This window comes from Podarcis tiliguerta, assembly GCF_965153285.1.
Source record: "Podarcis tiliguerta genome assembly, chromosome: 1".
In the NCBI taxonomy this organism is placed as follows: Eukaryota; Metazoa; Chordata; class Lepidosauria; order Squamata; family Lacertidae; genus Podarcis; species Podarcis tiliguerta.
This window is the reverse complement of record NC_139534.1, coordinates 122,768,300-122,789,108: the sequence shown is the minus strand read 5'-3', so window position 1 is coordinate 122,789,108 and position 20,809 is coordinate 122,768,300. Positions and strand designations below refer to the sequence as shown.

The window sequence follows — 20,809 nt, the reverse complement described above, 5'->3', positions numbered from 1 at the left end:
TTGCAGGGGGTTGGTCTAAATGATCCTCGTGGTCTCTTGCAACTCTGATTCTGTGCTTCTCTGTTATCCCTTCTTCATTATTCTGAAAGAGTACGACAATCCCAGGATGGCTGTATTGCACTCTTCTCAACGCATTGATCCGTTAATGAAAGTCTCGTGCAACAGGTGTATGGTTTTGCGTTACACTACCAATCCGGCTCTTGTAGACCCTTTTAGTCAGCCCCCTCCCTAAGTTTGAGGATTGGAAGTGGGTTTAAATCATTAATGGAATAAAGAACATAATACCTTTAGCAGAAAAGTGGGCTTACTCTGTCATGGTGGAAAAGAAGCTTTGGAAGGAAAACTGCTGGGTTAAGCCTGTAGGTATTTAGTAATTTGCTTCTAGCAAATTGAAGTGAGCTCCGAGGTGAGCAAATTTCATTTGTTTGTTTTCCTTCTGTTGGAAGTTGAGAGCCCAGGAGAACCGAGCTAGGAATCCAAACAAGTAAAGCCTCTTTCATTCCCTCTCGTTGCCGGCAATACGTTTTTGTAAAATGTTGAAAAAGAAACACAGTGAAAGTTTGCACGAGATGATGATGATTATTTTGCTACCTTTTCTCAATACATCGCAGAAGCCAGCTTCAGCAAGCGTCATTCCAAGGCCCTGAGAACTTTTATTGAGACCCAAGTCTGTTTCAATTGCCGATCGTCAGTTGCCTGTGCTTTGCAATATTTTGTTTTCATTTCATAAAAACAGATTGGAAAAGAGAGCTCTGTCCTCTTGCGATTTAGGAATTAGCTGATCCCCCTGATTAGATTAGGAAGGAGTATAGCACATGATTTGCCCCTGGGCTCATCCTGCAGCTCTGAAGTCATCTTCCTTCTCTCCTGAGCCCCAGGTAGGTTTTACCATTTGTTTTCCTTTATGCATGGAAGCTGGCTGCAAATTTGCATCTTTTGGAAGTGATTGGTGGAATAGCACAGGACTTTGACAGTCGGTGTTGTGGATACTTTGCAGGTATGAAGTGATTTAGTTCTCTTGGTCAGCCCTGAAATACTGTTTTAAACTGCGGTGTGGCCCTAAGTACATCTTCTGTGAAATAGCCTCACTCTGGTCCATGGGGCTCACTCGCTTAGGTGCTAAATTTGCTTAGCATTAGCAATGATCTCCCCCCTACTTTTTTTTTGAGAAATGAATGTGGTTTTCAAAGAGATGTGCTCTTATTGTGTTCTATCTATCTATCTATCTATCTATCTATCTATCTATCTATCTATCATCTATCTATCTATCATCTGTCTATCTATCATCTATCATCTCTATCATCTATCTATCTATCTATCATCTATCTATCATCTATCTATCTATCTATCTATCTATCTACTATCATCTATCATCTATCATCTATCTATCTATCATCTATCTATCTATCTATCTATCTATCTATCTATCTATCATCTATCTATCTATATCTATCTATCTATATCTATATCTATCTATCTATCATCTATCATCTATCATCTATCTATCATCCATCTATCTATCTATCTATCTATCATCTATCTATCTATATCTATCTCTATCTCTATCTATCTATCTATCTATCTATCTATCTATCTATCATCTATCATCTAGCTATCTATATCTATATCTATCTATCTATCATCTATCATCTATCATCTATCTATCATCCATCTATCTATCATCTATCTATCTATCTATCTATCTATCTATCTATCATCTATCTATCTATATCTATCTCTATCTCTATCTATCTATCTATCTATCTATCTATCTATCATCTATCATCTAGCTATCTATCTATCTATCATCTAGCTATCTATCTATCATCTATCTATCTATCTATCTATCTATCTACTATCATCTATCATCTATCATCTATCTATCTATCATCTATCTATCTATCTATCTATCTATCTATCTATCTATCATCTATCTATCTATATCTATCTATCTATATCTATATCTATCTATCTATCATCTATCATCTATCATCTATCTATCATCCATCTATCTATCTATCTATCTATCATCTATCTATCTATATCTATCTCTATCTCTATCTATCTATCTATCTATCTATCTATCTATCTATCATCTATCATCTAGCTATCTATATCTATATCTATCTATCTATCATCTATCATCTATCATCTATCTATCATCCATCTATCTATCATCTATCTATCTATCTATCTATCTATCTATCTATCTATCATCTATCTATCTATATCTATCTCTATCTCTATCTATCTATCTATCTATCTATCTATCATCTATCATCTAGCTATCTATCTATCTATCATCTAGCTATCTATCTATCATCTATCATCTAGCTATCTATCATCTAGCTATCTATCATCTATCATCTATCTATCATCCATCTATCTATCATCCATCCATCTATCTATCTATCTATCCATCTATCATCATCTATCATCTATCTATCTATCTATCTATCTATCTATCTATCTATCTATCTATCTCCTGTTCTTCCTTCTGCAATACCTGTTTCGCCTGGGTGCAAAGGATGTGTGGCTGGTACATTGTGGCCAGTAGGACAGCTCTCTGATTCAATCCCTGAAGTTCAAGATGCAGTTCCTCTCCTACCAGCGAGAGTGATGTGTGTCTGAAAATATGTAAATGAGCGTATCTCTGTGTGTGACCGGGCTCTTGGAGGGGGTGACTGGATGCCCCCTGAGCTGTAAAAGATTAACTGCCCCTCTAATTCTAGAGGGACAGGTGGGGAGGGGGAAGGCTTGAGCACCTACTTTCCCCCCTCACCGTTTTCTGAACCCCGCAGCAGCTGCCATGAAGGAAATTGCCAGGCAACTGGGCTTCCCCACCACAGCTGTATATTCCTGCATTGCAAGGGGGTTGGGATAGATCAGGCATAGGCAAACTCAGCCCTCCAGATGTTTTGGGACTACAGCTCCCATCGTCCCTAGCTAACAGGACCAGTGGTCAGGGATGATGAGAGTTGTAGTCCCAAAACATCTGGAGGGCTGAGTTTGCCTGTGCCTGGACTAGACAAACACAAGGGCCTCTTCCAGCTCTATGATTCTATGATTATTCTTCTTTGTTGATCACTCGTAGCCGAATAAGATTGTCTTCCATGAACATGGTTTCCACAGTAAGTCCATAAGTGACTGTGGAGGCCAATTCTGGATCCACACATCCTTCCACAGTGAGGACGTAGGTTTCCGGGTGGTGTTGATCATGGTGAGGATTTGCCAAGTGTGCCTTCCTCTTAGCGCGTTTCTCCCTTTTGTCCTGAGTTTGAGCGTCTTCAAAGTCCATGACACCTTTGGTAAAGGCTGTTCTCCAACTGGAGCACTCACAGGCCAGTGTTTCCCAGTTGTTGGTGTTTATATACTACATTTTTTTTAGATTTGCCTTGAGAGAGTCTTTAAACCTCTTTTGTTGACCACCGGCATTACGCTTTCCATTTTTAAGTTCGGAATAGAGTAGCTGCTTTGGAATGATAATCAGGCATCCGAACAACATGACCAGCCCAGCGAAGTTGATGTTGAATCATTGCTTTGACACTGGTCAGACACTGACATTAGTTTGCCTGTCTTCCCAAGTGATGTACAAAAAATTTTGGAGACACAGTTGATGGAATCTTTTGAGGAGTTGGAGATGGCTTTTATAAGTGGTCCATGTTTCACAAGCACTTGCAGTACACATGGAAACTGAATGAGTGTCTCATCAGAAGAACATGCCCTGGCCAGGACACCATGGGTAATGCTCCTTTGGTCCAGTTGGCCTTCGGTGGACATCCGCTTGGTGTTGTGACCCCATGATCCACCTTTAGCTCCCGACCCCCTCGTTGAAGACCTGTGATTTAAACCATCAAAGGTTGAATCAGATTCCCCACCCTGCTTTTCTGCTAATCCCTCCCCCTCACTGCCAGTCCATTCGTTATCTGTGTCTGCTGGAGATGGAAGCTGTTAATAATGAATGGGGAAAAGGCTAGACTGCAGTGGTATGGATTTTCATTTTGAGAGAGATGCCTTTGTTACAATCCTCCACTTTTTCTTTGTCTCTCTGAAGGATGCTTTTCCTTTCTTTGGGGTGTGTGTGTGGGGGGGGGAGAGGGGTCACTTAAAAACTTCCATTGGCAGCCCAGGCACTCGTATGTGTGTGTGTTTGTGTGCTACTTTTGTGGGGGGGGAAACGTGCAGAAATATTTTGGTTCCAAAGAAAATAGAGTGAGCCGCTGCCATGATCAAAGCTGCAGCAGGAACCATCAATTAAAAGCCGTCTCTTGGGACAACTGCCCTTATTCCAATGCCTGGCTCTCCTTCCTCTGATCTGCCCAGACAGTATTTTTAGATCAGCACTCAAGTTCATTGTCTGGAGAGAGCTGGTGCAGTGCCCTCTTTGCAATCGCTCATTTTATTTTTATTGACTTTTTAGTGGGACAGAGAGGGGGTTGGGTGCCGCTCTGCTTCTCCTAACGCACTGCTGGGCTGATCTAACGTGGCTCCTGGCCTCCCGTCCCAGTTATGGCTAATGGCTCCCCCTCCCCACCTCTCTCTTTCTTTACCACTTTCTGCCACATCTGCTGGGGAATTCCAAACTCCGCAGAACTTGCACCCCATAGATGTAAAGCACATCCAACACGTCGTGCCCTTTCAAGTGTGTGATGTGCCCTCTGGTTGCCGTCACCCACTCAGGTCCCCAAAACTGCAGTTTGCTGCCTTTGTGCATTAACCCTGCTGTCACCCTCCTGCAATCAGCTTGTACCATGGATTTGTTAGCAATGTTTTCCCCAGTACTCCCATTGGCCCTCAAATTCCTTCTCCCATGAGCCTGAACAAAAGAGCTCAATCCAAAGAACCGAACAGGGCATCCCGGGAATTCAGGAGTACCAGGATTGGGAAGGACTCTGCCCCCCACCCCCTTGTGACTCGAGGGAGGTGGGTTCAAGACATGCTGCCAGTCAGTGCTGGCAGTGCCAGGAAGAAACCGTCCGTGGCTCAGGTGAGGCAGCACTGTTCATTCGTGGGACAAAGCTGCTTTAACTTCAGTGATTATTGTTATTATTTATTAAATGTATACACCGTCCTTCATTCAAAGATCACAGGGTGGTTTAAAAGTGAAAACACAGAATGCATATCATAATAAGGTACCCTCCAACATCTAGGTGATCAAAATTGGGGCACTCAGGGTTTTTTTGGTCCCAAGCTCTCACAGGAGCAAGCTGACTTGCGCCATAGCGCTGGACCAAAAAAAAATGGGATATTCTATGATCCACTCAGAAGCCAGGATGGTTTCTGAGTTTCCAGGATGCCCTGTTTAAATCGGGATGGCTCAGTGGTATGCTGTTGTTGTTGTTGTTGTTGTTGTTGTTGTTGTTGTTGTTAATTCCCTGCCCATCTGGCTAGGTTTCCCCAGTCACTTGGGGCTTCTTCCAGTGCATATAAAAACATAATAAAACGTCAAACATTAAAAACTTTCCGATACAATAACTTCCCCATACAAAACTTCCTGATCTAATAAGAACAACAATACAAAACCAATTGTTTGCTCAGCCAAAGGCCTGGTTATAGAGCAACATTGTTGCCTGGTTCCTAAAGATATGTAGTGAAGGTGCCAGGCAAACCTCCCCGGGGAGAGCTTTCCACAAACAAGGAGCCACTGCAGAAAAGGCCCGTTCTCATATTGCTGCCCTCCAGACCTCTCGTGGGAGAAACATGCAAAGAATGGCCACGGAGGAGGATCGCAGGGTCCAGGTTGGTTCTTATGGGGAGAGGAAGTCCTTGAGTGTCTTGAGCTGTGAGTGATGGCAAATGGGACCTGAGGCCAAATTTTGCAGCATGGAGTGCTCCTATTCAGGGTGTGAGCTAGTCATGCCTCCCCCCCCCCCCCGTATATTCCATCTCTCCCTCTGCCACCAGTTTTCCACTGAACGCATACACAGTCTTGTGGATTCTCCCCTCTCAAGCCTTGATTCTACCACCCAACTTTTCTTGTTGTATTTCTGCAAATGTTGAGATTCTCCCCCATCATCCTCTTGTCCCTTCTTTGGCTGCCTAATAATTGACTCCTGGAGAATTAAGTTTGTTATTAGTATATACATGATGGATGACACCTTGTTCTGGAACTCCCATAATGCTTTGCTGGGTTAAATACAATCTACTGGAACTTGATAATTTTGATTGGCGGTGCTCTGTTGGTCTTCCTTTTCTTCATTTTTCCTTGCCCATTTTTATCTTGTTAATCCCATTCTCGCTCCCTCCCTGCCCCCAAATGTCGGTAGCGTTTGTAGTATCGCTGCCGCCACCCAGCAGTTCAATATTTATCTAGACTAGTGACCTCGATCCTGTCATTTAAAGGGATGCTGTTCCCCACTTCGCTCTCCCTGGGCTGTCTGGCTGGATTGATGAGCCAAGAAAAGTGCCTGAATGAATTGGAGCCATCTGGACAGGCTGGCATAAAAAGTTGTGGCAGAGGGTTGGGGCGGTGGATGGGTGCTTAATGAGCCAGGCTCGGAGACACTGGCTCTAATACAATTAGGACGACAGAGCTGTTTAGTTACTTTTCACTGAAGCTTCAGGCACTGCCGGTTGACTCTTTACGTAGGCTTCTTCTGTGCTGTGGGTTAGGGGGTTTAGGCTGTAACCTTTGGCTCCAGGGCATGGCTGCAGCCTCAGCTGGTCCAGGTGAGATCAGTGCTTGGGATATAGGAAACTTCCCGGAAACCCTATTGCAGTGGTGCAATTCGGTGGTTTTAGAATCTGGACTTGATGGTCTTATCACAGGGTGGTTTACAATATAAAAGCACAAATTGTTGTTGTTATCAAAATTTCTATAACACTGTTCACCCGAGGATCACAATATAAAAACAGCTCCAGCTAACATGGTCAGTGGTCAGGGATGATGGGAGTTGGGAGTCCACAAGTGAGAGCCAGTGTGGTGTTGTGGTTAAGAGCAGTGGACTCGTAATCTGGTGAACCGGGTTCGATTCCCCACTCCTCCACATGCAGCTGCTGGGTGACCTTGGGCTAGTCACACTTCTCTGAAGTCTCTCAGCCCCACTCACCTCACAGAGTGTTTGTTGTGGGGGAGGAAGGGAAAGGAGATTGTTAGCCACTTTGAGACTCCTTAGGGTAGTGCTAAAGCGGGATATCAAATCCAAACTCCTCCTCCTCACAAACATCTGGAGCAGGGGTCAGCAACCTTTTTCTGCTGTGGGCCGGTCCACCGTCCTTCAGACCATGTGTGGGGCCGGACTATATTTTGAAAAAAAAATATGAACGAATTCCTATGCCCCACAAATAACCCAGAGATGCATTTTAAACAAAAGCACACATTCTACTCATGTCAAAACACCAGGCAGGCCCCACAAATAACCCAGAGATTCATTTTAAATAAAAGGACACATTCTGCTCATATAAAAACACGCTGACTGTCTGTGGGCAGGATTGAGAAGGCGATTGGGCCGCATCCGGCCCCCAGTGCCTTAGGTTGCCTACCCCTGATCTGGAGGCACCATATTGCCTGTCCCCAGTGTAGAGTAATTTCTAACCTGACCCTTCCCCCTCCCGGCCCGGCCTCTATAAAAAGAGCCCTGATGGATTGGACCAAAAGATTTATCTATTCCAGCATGGCTTTCTCATGGTGGCCAACCACCTGCTTCTGGGAAGCCCACCAGCAGAATGTGAGCATAATGGCCCTCTTCCTATCTGTGAAATGGGTATAATGATGACCTACCTCAAAGCAATGTTTTAAGACCAGGATGGGGGAACCCTGGAGCCCAGCAGATGTTGTCGGACTGCAAGTCCCATCGTCCTTGATCACATCTGGAGGGCCAGAGCTTTCCCATCCCTGATTTATGGCAAAACAGTAGAGTACAGCAGTCTTCTGTGAGATAAAAGTGCTACAAAAAGCGTTGCTTTTATTAATAATGATGGAAGAAGGATGGGCAAGTCGGTACACATCATGGAAAGAGATTTCAGGGGAGGCATCCAGAAAGAGAGCAGTAATTAAGTGTTTCAAGTTCTTGCTTGCTTGATCCTCGACTCTTGGGGTGTGAATTATAATTTTAAAAGGGTACATAGCATGTCCAGGGCTGGATTTAGGTTTGATGAGACCCTAAGCTACTGAAGGGAATGGGGCCCTTTATATGTCCAGCTGTTTTTTGTCAGCAACAAATTGTCGCTGTTTTTAGTGTTGAATATATGCTGTATGGTAATTTATGGACCCAATAGGTATCTGAAGACATTTGCACATAACAAAATTAGGTATTTTATCAAAGTAATTGTTGTACTGAAATACAATTAAGAAGTGTATTAATAGTGAAATACAATTAAGAAGTATATTAACAGTGAAATAATTATTAAGCTCTAACTGTATGTAGGTTTTATTTTATTTGTTTTTTATCTTATATTTTGGAAATGTACATGCAGTTTTTTCCCCTTTAATTTTTTTTGGGGGCCCCCCAAGAGAGTGGGGCCCTAAGCTATAGCTTGTTTAAAGGTAAAGGTACCCCTGCCCGTACGGGCCAGTCTTGACAGACTCTAGGGTTGTGCGCCCATCTCACTCAAGAGGCCGGGGGCCAGCGCTGTCTGGAGACACTTCCGGGTCATGTGGCCAGCGTGACATCGCTGCTCTGGCGTGCCAGAGCTGCACACGGAAACACCGTTTACCTTCCCGCTAGTAAGCGGTCCCTATTTATCTACTTGCACCCAAGAGTGCTTTCGAACTGCTAGGTTGGCAGGCGCTGGGACCGAACAACGGGAGCGCACCCCGCCGCAGGGATTCGAACCGCCAACTTTTCGATCGGCAAGCCCTAGGCACTGAGGCTTTAACCCACAGCGCCACCCGCGTGGGTTAGCTAAACATAGCTTGTTTAGCTTATACGTAAATCCGGCACTGAGCATGTCAGGCTGAAGCAGAACCCCTGTGCTGAAGATTTCAGCCCCCTTTTAAACCACTTATGCCGGTCCCCACAAACCAACCTCTGTCTTCTGAAGATAAAGTTCAGGGATTGGTGGGTTCCTAGGGAGGCCAGCCAACCAGAGCGAATGTCTTTGTGCAGCCTGAATTTGCTGCACAAAGGAAGCAGTTGCAAGGGTGCCTTTTTTCTTGTTGGGATGCAGAGGTGATTCTGCACAGCTCTCCCAATATGACAATAAGTGCTTGTGTGTATTTTTAGTGGGGTGTGTTATAATGACTGGAAGCCCAAGGAACCTGTATTTCCTGTTCCCCTTGCTTATTTCTGCATGGGAAATGGCTCTCAGGTAGCTGAAGCTGTTTATTTAAGTGCCCATGTGCCCATTTGCATGCATGGTACTGAGTTTAAGCCACTATCTCCCTGGCTGGTGTGAACTGGAAGGGTTTGGGTTGTGATGCTAGATCTACCACTCCTCTTCTGACCCCACTTAGGATTGCTCTCTCTGTGCTGTAAGAAGTCTGTGGATGGGTAAAAGAATACTTGTAAGCCTTCTGCGGGTTTAAAACTACAGTGGTACCTCGGGTTATAGACGCTTCAGGTTACAGACTCCACTAACCCAGAAATAGTACCTTGGGTTGAGAACTTTACCTCAGGATGAGAACGGAAATCGTGCGCAGGCAGCGTGGTGGCAGCGGGAGGCCCCATTAGCTAAAGTGGTACCTCAGGTTAAGAACAGTTTCAGGTTAAGAACGGACTCTGGAACGAATTCAGTTCTTAACCCGAGGTACCACTGTATATATCTGTCTCGTTTAAATCTCTTATTGGTAACACATTGTTAGCATCAGGTCTTGTCAACAGCCCGGTTTTGGAAAGACTTGGAAGGGGCATCCTTATTGAACTGGCTTAACAAAGTTTGGCAATTGGCCCTGACAGAGAAATTGACCAAACAAAATACCACTAGCTGAAGTACAGAGATGCAGAGACTCATTTAAAACTCACCGGTACTGTTTGAATGAATAATAATAAAGAACTTCTGCAGGCAATCGAGACTTTTTTGGTTGGTCTAGGTTAAATAATAGTCTACATTTTAGACTTCTGACTGTGTGTTGTGCTGTGTTTTCAGTATATGCCTTGCAATGATTTTTTTAATTAAAAAAATAAAAAATAAAAATCAAGTTACATACGTGTCTTCAAGTGAACCATGATTTAGCTTGCCAGGTATTCCAAATAACCAAGATTTGGAACCATTAGGTTCAGTTGTGACCGACTCTGGGGTTGCGGCACTCATCTCGCTTTATTGGCCGAGGGAGCCGGCGTATGTGGCCAGCATGACTAAGCTGCTTCTGGCGAACCAGAGCAGCGCACGGAAACACCGTTTACCTTCCCGCTGGAGCGGTACCTATTTATCTACTTGTACTTTGACATGCTTTCGAACTGCTAGGTTGGCAGGAGCAGGGATGGAGCAACGGGGGCTCACCCCATCGCAGGGATTCAAACTACCGACCTTCTGATTGGCAAGTCCTAGGCTCTGTGGTTTAACCCACAGCGCCACCCGCATCCCTTTTGCATTTGGTAGCACCATTTAAAAGCCAGTCTGACTACTTCAGAAGCCTAAGCTGTGAGCAGTTGGTTTATGGAACACTTTTCATTAAATATTGTTCCCCTTAGTTTTCTAAAAGGTGTCTTTTGGAGTAGGTGTCCCTTTGCCACCGTCTTGAACTTGATAGCAATAGCTGCCAGCAAACTAATGCTGCCTTGTGTCTATGTGTGTTGTCTACCTCCAGAGACGACAACTACTTACCGCACACCCCTTTACGGCCAGCCATCGTGGTGGGGGGAAGATGATGAAAACAATAAGTTGGAGTCAGCAGATGACAGAAGGCAAGAAGAGCCGTATCCAGGTAAATATACCTGCTGCTTCTCTTTTCAACAGTTAAGGGTGAACAGTGTGAATAGGAACTTTACATAACTGTGACTTTATTGAATTGCATTAATTCATTTTGAGTAATTTGCTGGTGTTGTGTGCTTTAGCTGTATGCTACTGTTTTTCGTTTATTTTATTTATTTCAAACAATTTATATACCGTTTGATTGTAGGGGGGGACTTCAAGGCAGTTTACAAAAAGGATAAAGCGATAAAATGATCACTAAAAGATTTGCAACCATATTTTAAAACCTACAGAAAGTTAAAACTCCAATAGAATAGACTAAAACAGATTCAAACTCATAGAAACTTTCAAAACTTCTATGTAGACTTTGATTTTGATAATGTGATGTTTGCTGTTGGGTTTTTTTAATTCTTCTGTTGTGATTGTTGTGAGCTGCTTTGTGCTCTGTGTTTATTGTTGGAAAAGTGGAAGGCAAGTATTAAATAAAATAAAAATAAAAAGCTTTGATGTCAAATTAAAAGAATAAATAATACTTCCCCCTTTACCCCGCAGAGAGAACAAAAGACATAGGTCAGCACGGAGAGGAAATCAATGGGAACATCACCGGCTACAGCGATCCTCAAGGCGACTCTGTCTACGCCTTCCGAAGGGAGCCTAGTTACTTTGAAATCCCGACGAAAGAATTCCAGCAGCCGGTGAAAACTCCAGAGGCCCAAGTCCACGAAATCCCCACCAAAGACGTTGATGTGGTGGCGCTGCCCGTCGTTCAAAGCCACGCCTCTTTCACCATAGAGTTTGACGACTGCACCCCGGGTAAAATAAAGATAAAAGATCACGTCACCAAATTTTCGCTCAGGCAGAGAAGGAACCTCGGCAAAGAAGGCGGCCACGCGGAAATGATCTCGGCAGAGAGCAAAGTGGCCGACTGGCTGGTGCAGAACGACCCGAGTCTCATGAGGAGGCCGTCCCCGGGAGAGGACGTGTACAGTACGAAAAGCGACCTCCCAGTTCACGTCAGGACTCTGAAAGGTAAATGGCAGTGTTGCTAGAGTTGCTAGCTGTGGTCCAAGGCAATCGCTGGCTATAGATGCCTTCCTTATTCTTCTTTGAAGGGATGGGGCGCATTTGAAATGACAGACATCTGGAATGTGAACTTGCACAGTTTGGAAATCCCTGCCACATTGTGAACTTGAGTTTCGTTCTCTGCATTAGGCCCTTGTTTGTCATGGGGTTTGTCCTGCTACCGGCCATCTTTCTGTACCATTTCTCCCATCCTTCCAAGGATACTCTTCCCAAAGCGAGGGAGGAGTTTCTTGGAGCTGGGCGGTCTTCCTTTTGGGTGCGCAAGAAATCTTGCAGGTCTGCTTATGCTAGTGAGCATGCTTGGGAGCATCATCGCACCAGGGTTCATGGGATTTGTAGTGTCCTGTGCATAGCCGTCAACCGTCCCTTATTTGGCGGGAAAGTCCCTTATCCCAGCGCCGTGTCCCGCTGCTGTCCCTTATTGATGATGTCCCTTAAATTTCCCGGGTTTCAAAGGAAGCAGCTCCTCTCCCTCCCTCCTTGTTGGCCAGGGAGGAGGGAGGCTCCAACTGTGTTGCTTGGCTGCGTTGCTCACCCAATAAGGAGTCTAAGAACGACTGGGGATGTGGAACTTGCATGCCTTGTGTCGATCAAATCGGCCGCGTTGCCTAGGGACTCGCCTTTGCTCAGCGCTTCCCAGCAGAGAGGTGACGGTGGTTTTCCTTGCTGCACCCCCTTTGCCGGGTTGCTGCACTGTGGGAACCACCGCTTGAGGCTTCGTTTGGCTTCTGGCTGGGCTTTCTGCCTTTGGCTCAGAAGTTGAACATACCTGTGCTTGGAAAATCCCTTGTTTTGGCTGCTGATCCCTTATTTTTGAGGCTGCTAGTCCCTTATTTTCAAATCTGTCGACAGCTATGGTCCTGTGACTCCTCACAAACATGAACTGGGAGGCACAGAAAGCCGCGAACCCCAGCAGCAGATGTTGTCTACCTTTAAACAGAAGTCTGCAAGACCATTTGTGGTCTCAGTGAATCCTCTCTGCCAGGAGTTTGCCTGTCCTTTGTAAGCATAAGTCTGCTTGGAAGTGGGGAGACTATCAAGGAAGGGGAAGGGTTGCTTTCCTTGTATCCCTCCACCCCGAAAAGATTAGAAGCCCTTCTGGGGGACAGTTCACTGAGTAAGCTCAGAAAAAAACAAGTTGTTTCCCAAGGGAAATAAACTGTGTGCATGGTTAAACCATGGAATTCACATTCTCAAGATGTAGCTATGGCCACCGACTTGGATGGCTTAAAAAGAGGAGGGGACAAATTCATGGAAGATAAAGCTGTCATTGGATAATAGCTGCAATGACTATGTTCTGCGTCTCCTGTTGCAGGCAGTATTCCTGCAAATCCCAATTGCTGGGAAAGGCAAATGGAGAGAAAGGTCCTGCTTGCTGGCTTGCCATGGGCATCTGGCTGGTCACTGAGAGAGTAGGATGCAGGATTAGATGGGCTCCTCTGTTGATGTTTGGGGCAGTGGCACAGCAGTAAGTACTCTCTGTCCCAGGACAACTCTAATGCATATCCACTTCGCAGGGAACAGGCATGAAGATGGAACTCAGAGCGACTCTGAAGACCCAGTAGCCCCCAAAGAGGATGAGACTCCTAGTAAAGAACATCTGGCTGAGCAAGCCCGGCTCCAGCGCCAGATCCGCCGCGACCCCCAGGAGATGCTCCACAACCAGCAGGCCTTCGTCATCGAGTTCTTCGACGACGACACGCCTCGGAAGAAGAGGTCGCAGTCCTTCACGCACAGCGGCCAGTCCAACCAGAACGACGTGGACCCCGCCTTGAAGACCAAGATTGAGAAGCGCAAGATTACCGTCCCCGCGGAGAAACCGGGGAGCTCTGTCCTCTCATCCCATCTGCCTGCGGCGGGAACCAAGGGGCCAAGCAACTCTTTCACAGCCCCCAGAGCTGGGTCCTTTAAGCGGGAGAAGACAGAGGAGCGGATCAGCTCGTCGTCATCGAGGACCTCTGGAAAGAACCATGGCAGCGTGGGGAGAAAGTCGAAGATCTCTCAGGATTTTGCTGCCGAGTGTTTAAGGGAGAGCTCTCAAGCTGCGAAGGCTAGCGTTGAGAAGCCAGCCCCGACACCGGCGCCGCTCACCCCGCGGGTTGTAGTGCCGCCGCCGCCACCAGCGCCCGAAATAGTCCCTGAGCCAGTGGCAGCCGATCCTAAGTTGGTCAAAGCGAGGAAGCAAGAGGAAGACGACAGCTTGAGTGAAACAGGCACGTATACCATTGAGACGGAGTCGCAAGATAAAGAAGTCGAAGAGGCTCGGAAAATGATCGATCAGGTGAGCCTGCCATTCTTCGGAAAATTGAACTTTGCGTAGTTTGGCCCCCTTATATTATAATAATAATAATTTATTATTTATACCCCGCCCACCTGGCTGAGTTTCCCCAGCCACTCTGGGCGGCTTCCAATCAAGTGTTAAAAACAACACAGCATTAAATATTAAAAACTTCCCTAAACAGGGCTGCCTTCAGATGTCTTTTAAAGAGAAGATAGCTGCTTATTTCCTTCACATCTGAAGGGAGGGCGTTCCACAGGGCGGGCGCCACTACCGGGAAGGCCCCTTGATAGTTGTAGCAATTGGTGTAAACAGAGCAAGGCCCAGGGCAAATGTAATGAAAGAAATCAGATCCTGCAGGGCCCTGGTCTCATGAGGCAGAGCGTTCCACCAGGCAGGAGCCAGTGTTGAAAAGGCCCTGGCTCTGGTTGAGGCTAATCTAACTTCCTTAGGGCCCGGGACCACTAGGGTGTTGCTATTTATGGACCTTGAGGGTCTCTGTGGGGCATACCGGGAGAGGCGGTCCTGTAGGTACGAGGGTCCTAGGCCGTGAAGGGCTTTAAAGGTCAAAAGCAGCACCTTAAATCTGACCCTGTCCTCCACCGGGAGCCAGTGCAGCTGGAAAAGCACTGGGTGAATATGCTCCCATGGCAGAGACCCCATGAGGAGCCTCACTGCAGCATTCTGCACCTGCTAGAGTTTCTGGGACAGCTTCAAGGGCAGCCCCGCGTAGAGCGAATTACAGTAGTCAAGCCTGGAGGTGACCGTCGCATGGATCATGCATCACAAATGTAATGCTTGTTGACCTCAGGGATAGGAAATTCACTGTTTTGTTCTAAGCTGCCTTCTCTCCATCTCTTGGGTTTATCAGGTGTTTGGCGTTTTGGAGTCTCCGGTATTTTCCAGAATTTCCCCTGCCTTCAGGCCCGTCATAAAAGGGGAGAAGGAGGAGCTGGCTCACTTGATGGGCGAAAATGGCTCAAGCCCCAAGGTTACCATGATGCAGGTCATCGCTTCCAAAGTTGCCAGTGAGCATCACGCGGAGATGCAGGTACAGTGAATGTGTGAAGGGCTCAGCTCTCACTTTGACTTTCCTTGCGCTTGAGGGCAACTCGCATGCCTATTTCTGGCCCTCGTGGCCTGCGCAGGTTTCGTTTTGTTATTTACTGAACAAAATTGTAGACCTCATTGACTGGTCCTCAAACGAAAGACCCGTAAGCGATTTAGAAAAAACTTGTTAAAAATACCTATAGAAGCAAACTTTTAAAAACAAGTTACATGAAAAAGACTAGCAGTTTTATTAGAGGTGAAAGAAAGTGAGTGAGACTTTGCTAGTAACAATCATTATTTGTTCCCAAGTATTGCACTGTGAATAATGCGAAAGCCCTGCCTGCAGGCTTGCAACCTAATGGAACTGTAAAGCTTGCTAAATTGCCCAAGGCAGTTTGGCCGATGGTGCAGGCTTTGCAGAAGAGATCAGGGAACAAGACTTCAGTGCCCTTCATAGCTTGTTACTCTGCTCCATGCTTTGCAGGAATAGAATAAATTATGTGAAATAAGTAGATATATTTGCATCATTTATATGGGTAGCAGAGTTTAGCGCTTTCCTGAGCCTAGGTGGAACAGAGGGCACACACAAGCCCTGCCTGCATGTTGAAACCTTAATAATTTGAAATTACCCAACAACAGTTAATTAGCTTGCTTTCGGCACCTGCTAAAAACTTCTTTGTTCGGCAAGCCTGCCCAGGCATGCAATTTGATTATATATCTGTATCTATGTTCTAAAGCTATTGATTTTGCTTATATTTTGATGTGATTTCATGTCAATCTGATTTTATCAGCATTTTCAACAAATATTTTATATTGCTGTGTATCCGGGTTTCCCAAACTTTGTTCCCCAGCTGTTTCTAGACCACAGCTCCCATCTTCCCTAGCTAGCGGGACCACAATGGTCAGGGATGATGGGAATTGTAGTCCCCCAAAAAACCAAAAAATATGCAGATCTAAGTTTGGGAAACCGTGCTCTACATAAACCACTAAGAGCCTTTTGTCGAGTTAATCAGTGTATATATATTTTCCCCCAATAAATGAAATAAATAAATGAATATAATCCTGTTGGATCCAAATTTGGCTTACATCTGAGTAGGCACGTAGGGTTGAATTCAGCATTGCACATTAGCATCATTCCATCGGCTCAAGAATTTCTGCGTTCCAGATCTCCCCTCCCCTCCCTCTGTGCGCTGTTCTTCACATTCCCCCACCCACCCCAAGCCAGTTCCGAGGGGGAGATCGGGGAGGAGGTAAGCCCCATTGTGATAGCAGAACTTCTGCCAGCTCATGCTAGCGCAAATAATAACTTGAGTCTTGCCCCATAATGTATGCTTGCTTTCTGTAGACATCCTCAGGCAATGATGGGTTGCATCCAATTGTACACTGCCCTGGGATCTTTTTTAATGAAGGGTGATTTTGAGTTTTTCAACATAAACCAAACAGACAAATAGCGCCCCTCTGGTTACAGAAGGCTCGTGGATCCAGGTATCAGTTCTTTTCAAGGATTACCGTATTTTTTGCTCTATAAGACGCACCAGACCACAAGACGCACCTAGTTTTTGGAGGAGGAAAACAAGAAAAAAAATATTCTGAATCTCAGAAGCCAGAAGAGCAAGAGGGATCGCTGCGCAGTGAAAGCAGCGATCCCTCTTGCTTTTCTGGCTTCTGGGATAGCTGCGCAGCCTGCATTCGCTCCATAAGACGCACACACATTTCCCCTTAATTTTTAGGAGGGGAAAAGTGAGTCTTATAGAGCAAAAAATATGGTATATATTGGTATAGCAGAGCATTTCCTGCTGGGAATTGAGCCATAGCAAATGTTACCAAAAACAAAATGGCCAAATACTGTGCATTATGATGAGAGTTTGTATGAACAGTGTGGGATTTCCCCTCCTCTCTCAATTTGCAGTTACCATTGGCATCTCAAGGTGGTCAGAAATGGGTCTCGAGATGGGCAAGCCTTGCAGATAGCTATACAGACTCAGGATCTGCTCCTGGAGTTGGGGATGCTCACCTGCAGGGGCCCCTCTCTCAGGCTGGCATAGGTAAGTACAGCACCTGGCGTCATTTTCACATTGCCAAAGGACTTTACCTAAAAAGGGACAGGTGAAAAGTGCCTCTGGTTCTCTTTCCTCTTTCTGCTGCTTGATGCTTAGGCCCAATGTTCTATTCTGAGAGGTCTGGAGGGGGCCTTTTCTGTGGTGGCTCCTCTCCCCAGGGAGGCTCAGCTGTTGCCTTCATTATACACCTTTAGGCGCCAGGTAAAAACATTCTTCTTCAACCAGACCTTTGGTTGATTGACATCCCTTTTAAATGGGTTGTGGGCGAGGGGATTATTGGTTTGTTTTTGTTCTTATTTTTATTGTGTACAGCGGTACCTTGGTTTTTGAACAGAATTCGTTCCAGGAGTCCGTTTGACTCCCGGAATCGATTGAAAACCAAAGTGTGGCTTCCAATTGGGTGCAGGAGCGTCCTGCAGCCAATCAGAAGCTGCGCCAAACGTTTGGCTTCTGAAAACTGTTTGAAAACCAGAACACTCACTTCTGAGTTTCAATCGTTCGGGAGCCAAGGCGTTCGGCTTCCAAGGTATGACTGCATTTTGTGTTTTTTATATTGTAATTTTATGTTGTAAACTGTCCTGAGATCTTTTGATGAAAGGTTTTATATCATCATCATCATCATCATCATCACTAAACTGCCTTTTTTGTTGTCTTCAGTAAATGTATTTTCTTTTCTTTTTTTGTATATATTTTTATTGGGGGGTTTTTAAACATATTTCCAACAATCATATAACATAACTTCTTATCTTATACAATGTTTTAGACTTCCGTCAACACCTCTGATGATTTTTTGTTCTTTATCACTTATTCTGCATTTCTTAATTTCGCTATTACTCTTAATTATTAGTCTCCTCATAGTCTTTCTATTACTCTTAATTATAATTCTCTATTACTCTTAATTATAATTCTCCTCATAGTCTTTCTTGCAATATTTCAGATAATCCTCCTTACAAAACTTCTTGCAGTCCTACTAGCGTCATCTGTTCATTACAATTACTTTTCAAATAGTTCGTATATTTACTCCAGTCTTCTAAGAATCTCTGATCCCGCAGGTTTCGAACCCTTCCTGTTAATTTATCTAGTTCTGCATAGTCTCAGTAAATGCATTTTCATTCCCCTTAGAAAAGGACTGCGGTCCCAGAGTGGCAGAGTCTGAGAGCTCCCTGGCGTTACGGACGAGGCGTCTTCTTCCTCAGCTCCCTCCTGGGGACAAGCCGGAAAGCCCAACGCCAACCATTTTGATTTGTCCAGAGGCATATTCCGACGTTTCACCAAGGAACGCTGCTAACAGCCACGTAGCAGAAATGTTTGTGGATCCTGCCAGCCGGCTGGTGGTTCGGGAAGATTTGGATCCCGATAGCCTTAGTGACGCCAGCAAATCTGACGACGGATTTGGCTTGGAAAAACGCAGGAAGAGCCACAACAGCACCAAAACATTGGAGCAGAACCAGGGAAAGGCAGAAAACGTGAAAGCCAAAAACCACCAGCACACGGTGCCAAAACTTTCAGGCCTGAGAGCTTCCAGCGACCCGCTGTCGACATCTTTCTATATTGGCGACGAGGAAGAGGAAGTCGGGGTTCCTTCGAAACTTCCTTCCAGCATTTCTCCTACTCAGGCGGAAAAAGAAGAGGCTCTTTTCAAGTGTGGGAAGCCGGCGGCCAAAGGGGTCAGCAATACCTATGTTAGCTCCAACGGGAAAATGGTGATTTCGTTGCACCAGGGGCTTCCGCTTCCGGAGCAAGAGGTCGTGGCTGCGAAAGAAGCATCGTCTTTCGTCCGGCAGGAAAGCTTTACCAAAGAGAAATCGAGCAGCAACGTTCCTCAAAACCGGCTGCCGCATATCTCAAGCCACCCTCTGCTCAAAGATCTCGATGTCACCCGAGCAAATCGCATGGACTATAACCAGGACACCCACCTCCTCCTTAAAGATACCGAAACTGCCCTGGCAGCCCTGGAAGCCAAAATACTCTGCCAAACCAACCAGCTTGAGACTCTGGACAATTCCCCGGGGCAGTTGGAAGACTCCTTGTCCGGAGAATCTGACGTGGACACGGCTAGCACCGTCAGCTTGGTGAGTGGCAAAAACTTACCGAGTCACTCGCCGAAGGGCAAACCCGTGACAACCTCGCAAAAAGAGAAGACTTCTCCCACGCCTTCTGCCCAAGATCAGAGTCTTCAACCCAGCGCAAGGGAGCGGCTTTCAGAGAAGCGGAAAACTCTTCCGCTTGAGGCAGGGAGCAAAGGCGAAAACGCAAGACGCTTCCAAGTTAAGCGTAGCCCAGGGACCGGGGGCTCCCTGGACTATACAGATGATGAACGAAGTAGCAGCCTCCCATATCTGCCGGCGAATGAAATTGCCTCATCTGACCATGAGCAATCCACCTCGAGGCCTATCTCCAGGAAGAAGCCCTTCTCGCAGTCCACCAAAGAGGAGCACAGCAAAGTGACGCCCACGGTGCAAAAGATCCAGCAGGTTCTCACCAGGTCCAATAGTTTGTCTACCCCGAGGCCCACCAGAGCCTCCAAACTTCGCCGGGCCCGGCTGGGGGACACTTCGGACAACGAGAGCGCCGATACCGAGAAAGCGACGCCTCACCATGAAGGAACGGCGGCGCCTTCCAAGCAGCCGGCGGAGGCCAAGAAGCTGTCGAGGCTCGACATCCTGGCCATGCCAAGGAAACGGGCGGGGTCTTTCACCGTGCCGAGCGACTCGGAGAGTGCGCCAGCCAGGCCGACGTTCTCCGGGCGCAGCGCAGAGTCGTATTATTCTACCCGGAAGCCCCCCGTGTCGGAAGCCAGGAACGCCGCTAGGAAAACGGCGGCGGCAGTCGCTGCTTCGAAGCAGCCTTTCAGCAGGACACGCTCCAGCAGTGTCAAATACTCCTCTTCTTCTAGTGAGTAACTGTGTGTGTGTGTGTGGAGTGCTTGATCCCGCCATTGCTTGGAGGTAGAGCATCTGTTTTGCGTGCAGAAGGTCCCCAGGTTTGATCCCCAGCATCTACAGGTACGGCTGGGGAAAAGTCACCTGTCTGAAACGGTGGAGGGCTGCTGCCAGTCAGTGTAGACACTACTGAGCTACATGCACCCAAGAGTCTTGGGGTGCAGGGGTTCCCAAACTTGGGCTTCCAGCTGATTCTGGACCACAACTCACAGGGATTGTGGGAACTGGTGGTCCAAAAACAGCTGGAGACCCAAGTTTGGGAAACCCTGGACTATGCTATAAGGCAACTTCCTATGTTTCCACATGTGTTGTTAGGATTTTCCATTAAAAAATTTCCAAGCCAGAAGAAAACAATTTGGAAATAAATCTGCAGCCCTTTGCAACGGATACAGAGCCCCGTATTTTTTAAATATTAAGCGCTGGGATTTTATAACCCAAAGAGAGTTGCCTTCTCCCTTGGTTTGTATCTGTGGTGAACGTTGGCTGCCGTTGCAATGCAGAAGCTCTGATAGCCCAACATCTGGTAATTCTGTAGCATAACCCTGCTTGATAGCTTCCTGAATCATCTGGTGGTATAGACAGAAAACGCTGAACTGGGGTGGACT

At 46.1% G+C, this 20,809-nt stretch overlaps 1 protein-coding gene across 11 annotated transcripts in view; it reads left to right on the top strand.

The window, feature by feature from the left end:
* CEP170B (centrosomal protein 170B) overlaps window positions 1-20,809 on the top strand; it is an 89,484-nt gene that overhangs the window by 39,860 nt on the left and 28,815 nt on the right. For all 11 annotated transcript variants that reach the window (XR_014509531.1, XM_083433412.1, XM_083433411.1 and 8 more), the window contains exons 7-12: window positions 10,688-10,804; window positions 11,344-11,820; window positions 13,392-14,155; window positions 15,024-15,203; window positions 17,112-17,247; window positions 18,385-20,157. Coding sequence is in view for 10 of the 11 variants with exons in the window: in XM_083433412.1 (XP_083289538.1) it covers window positions 10,688-10,804; window positions 11,344-11,820; window positions 13,392-14,155; window positions 15,024-15,203; window positions 17,112-17,247; window positions 18,385-20,157 (3,447 nt within the window). In the remaining variant the exon portion in view is untranslated. The remainder of the gene's footprint in view (window positions 1-10,687; window positions 10,805-11,343; window positions 11,821-13,391; window positions 14,156-15,023; window positions 15,204-17,111; window positions 17,248-18,384; window positions 20,158-20,809) is intronic.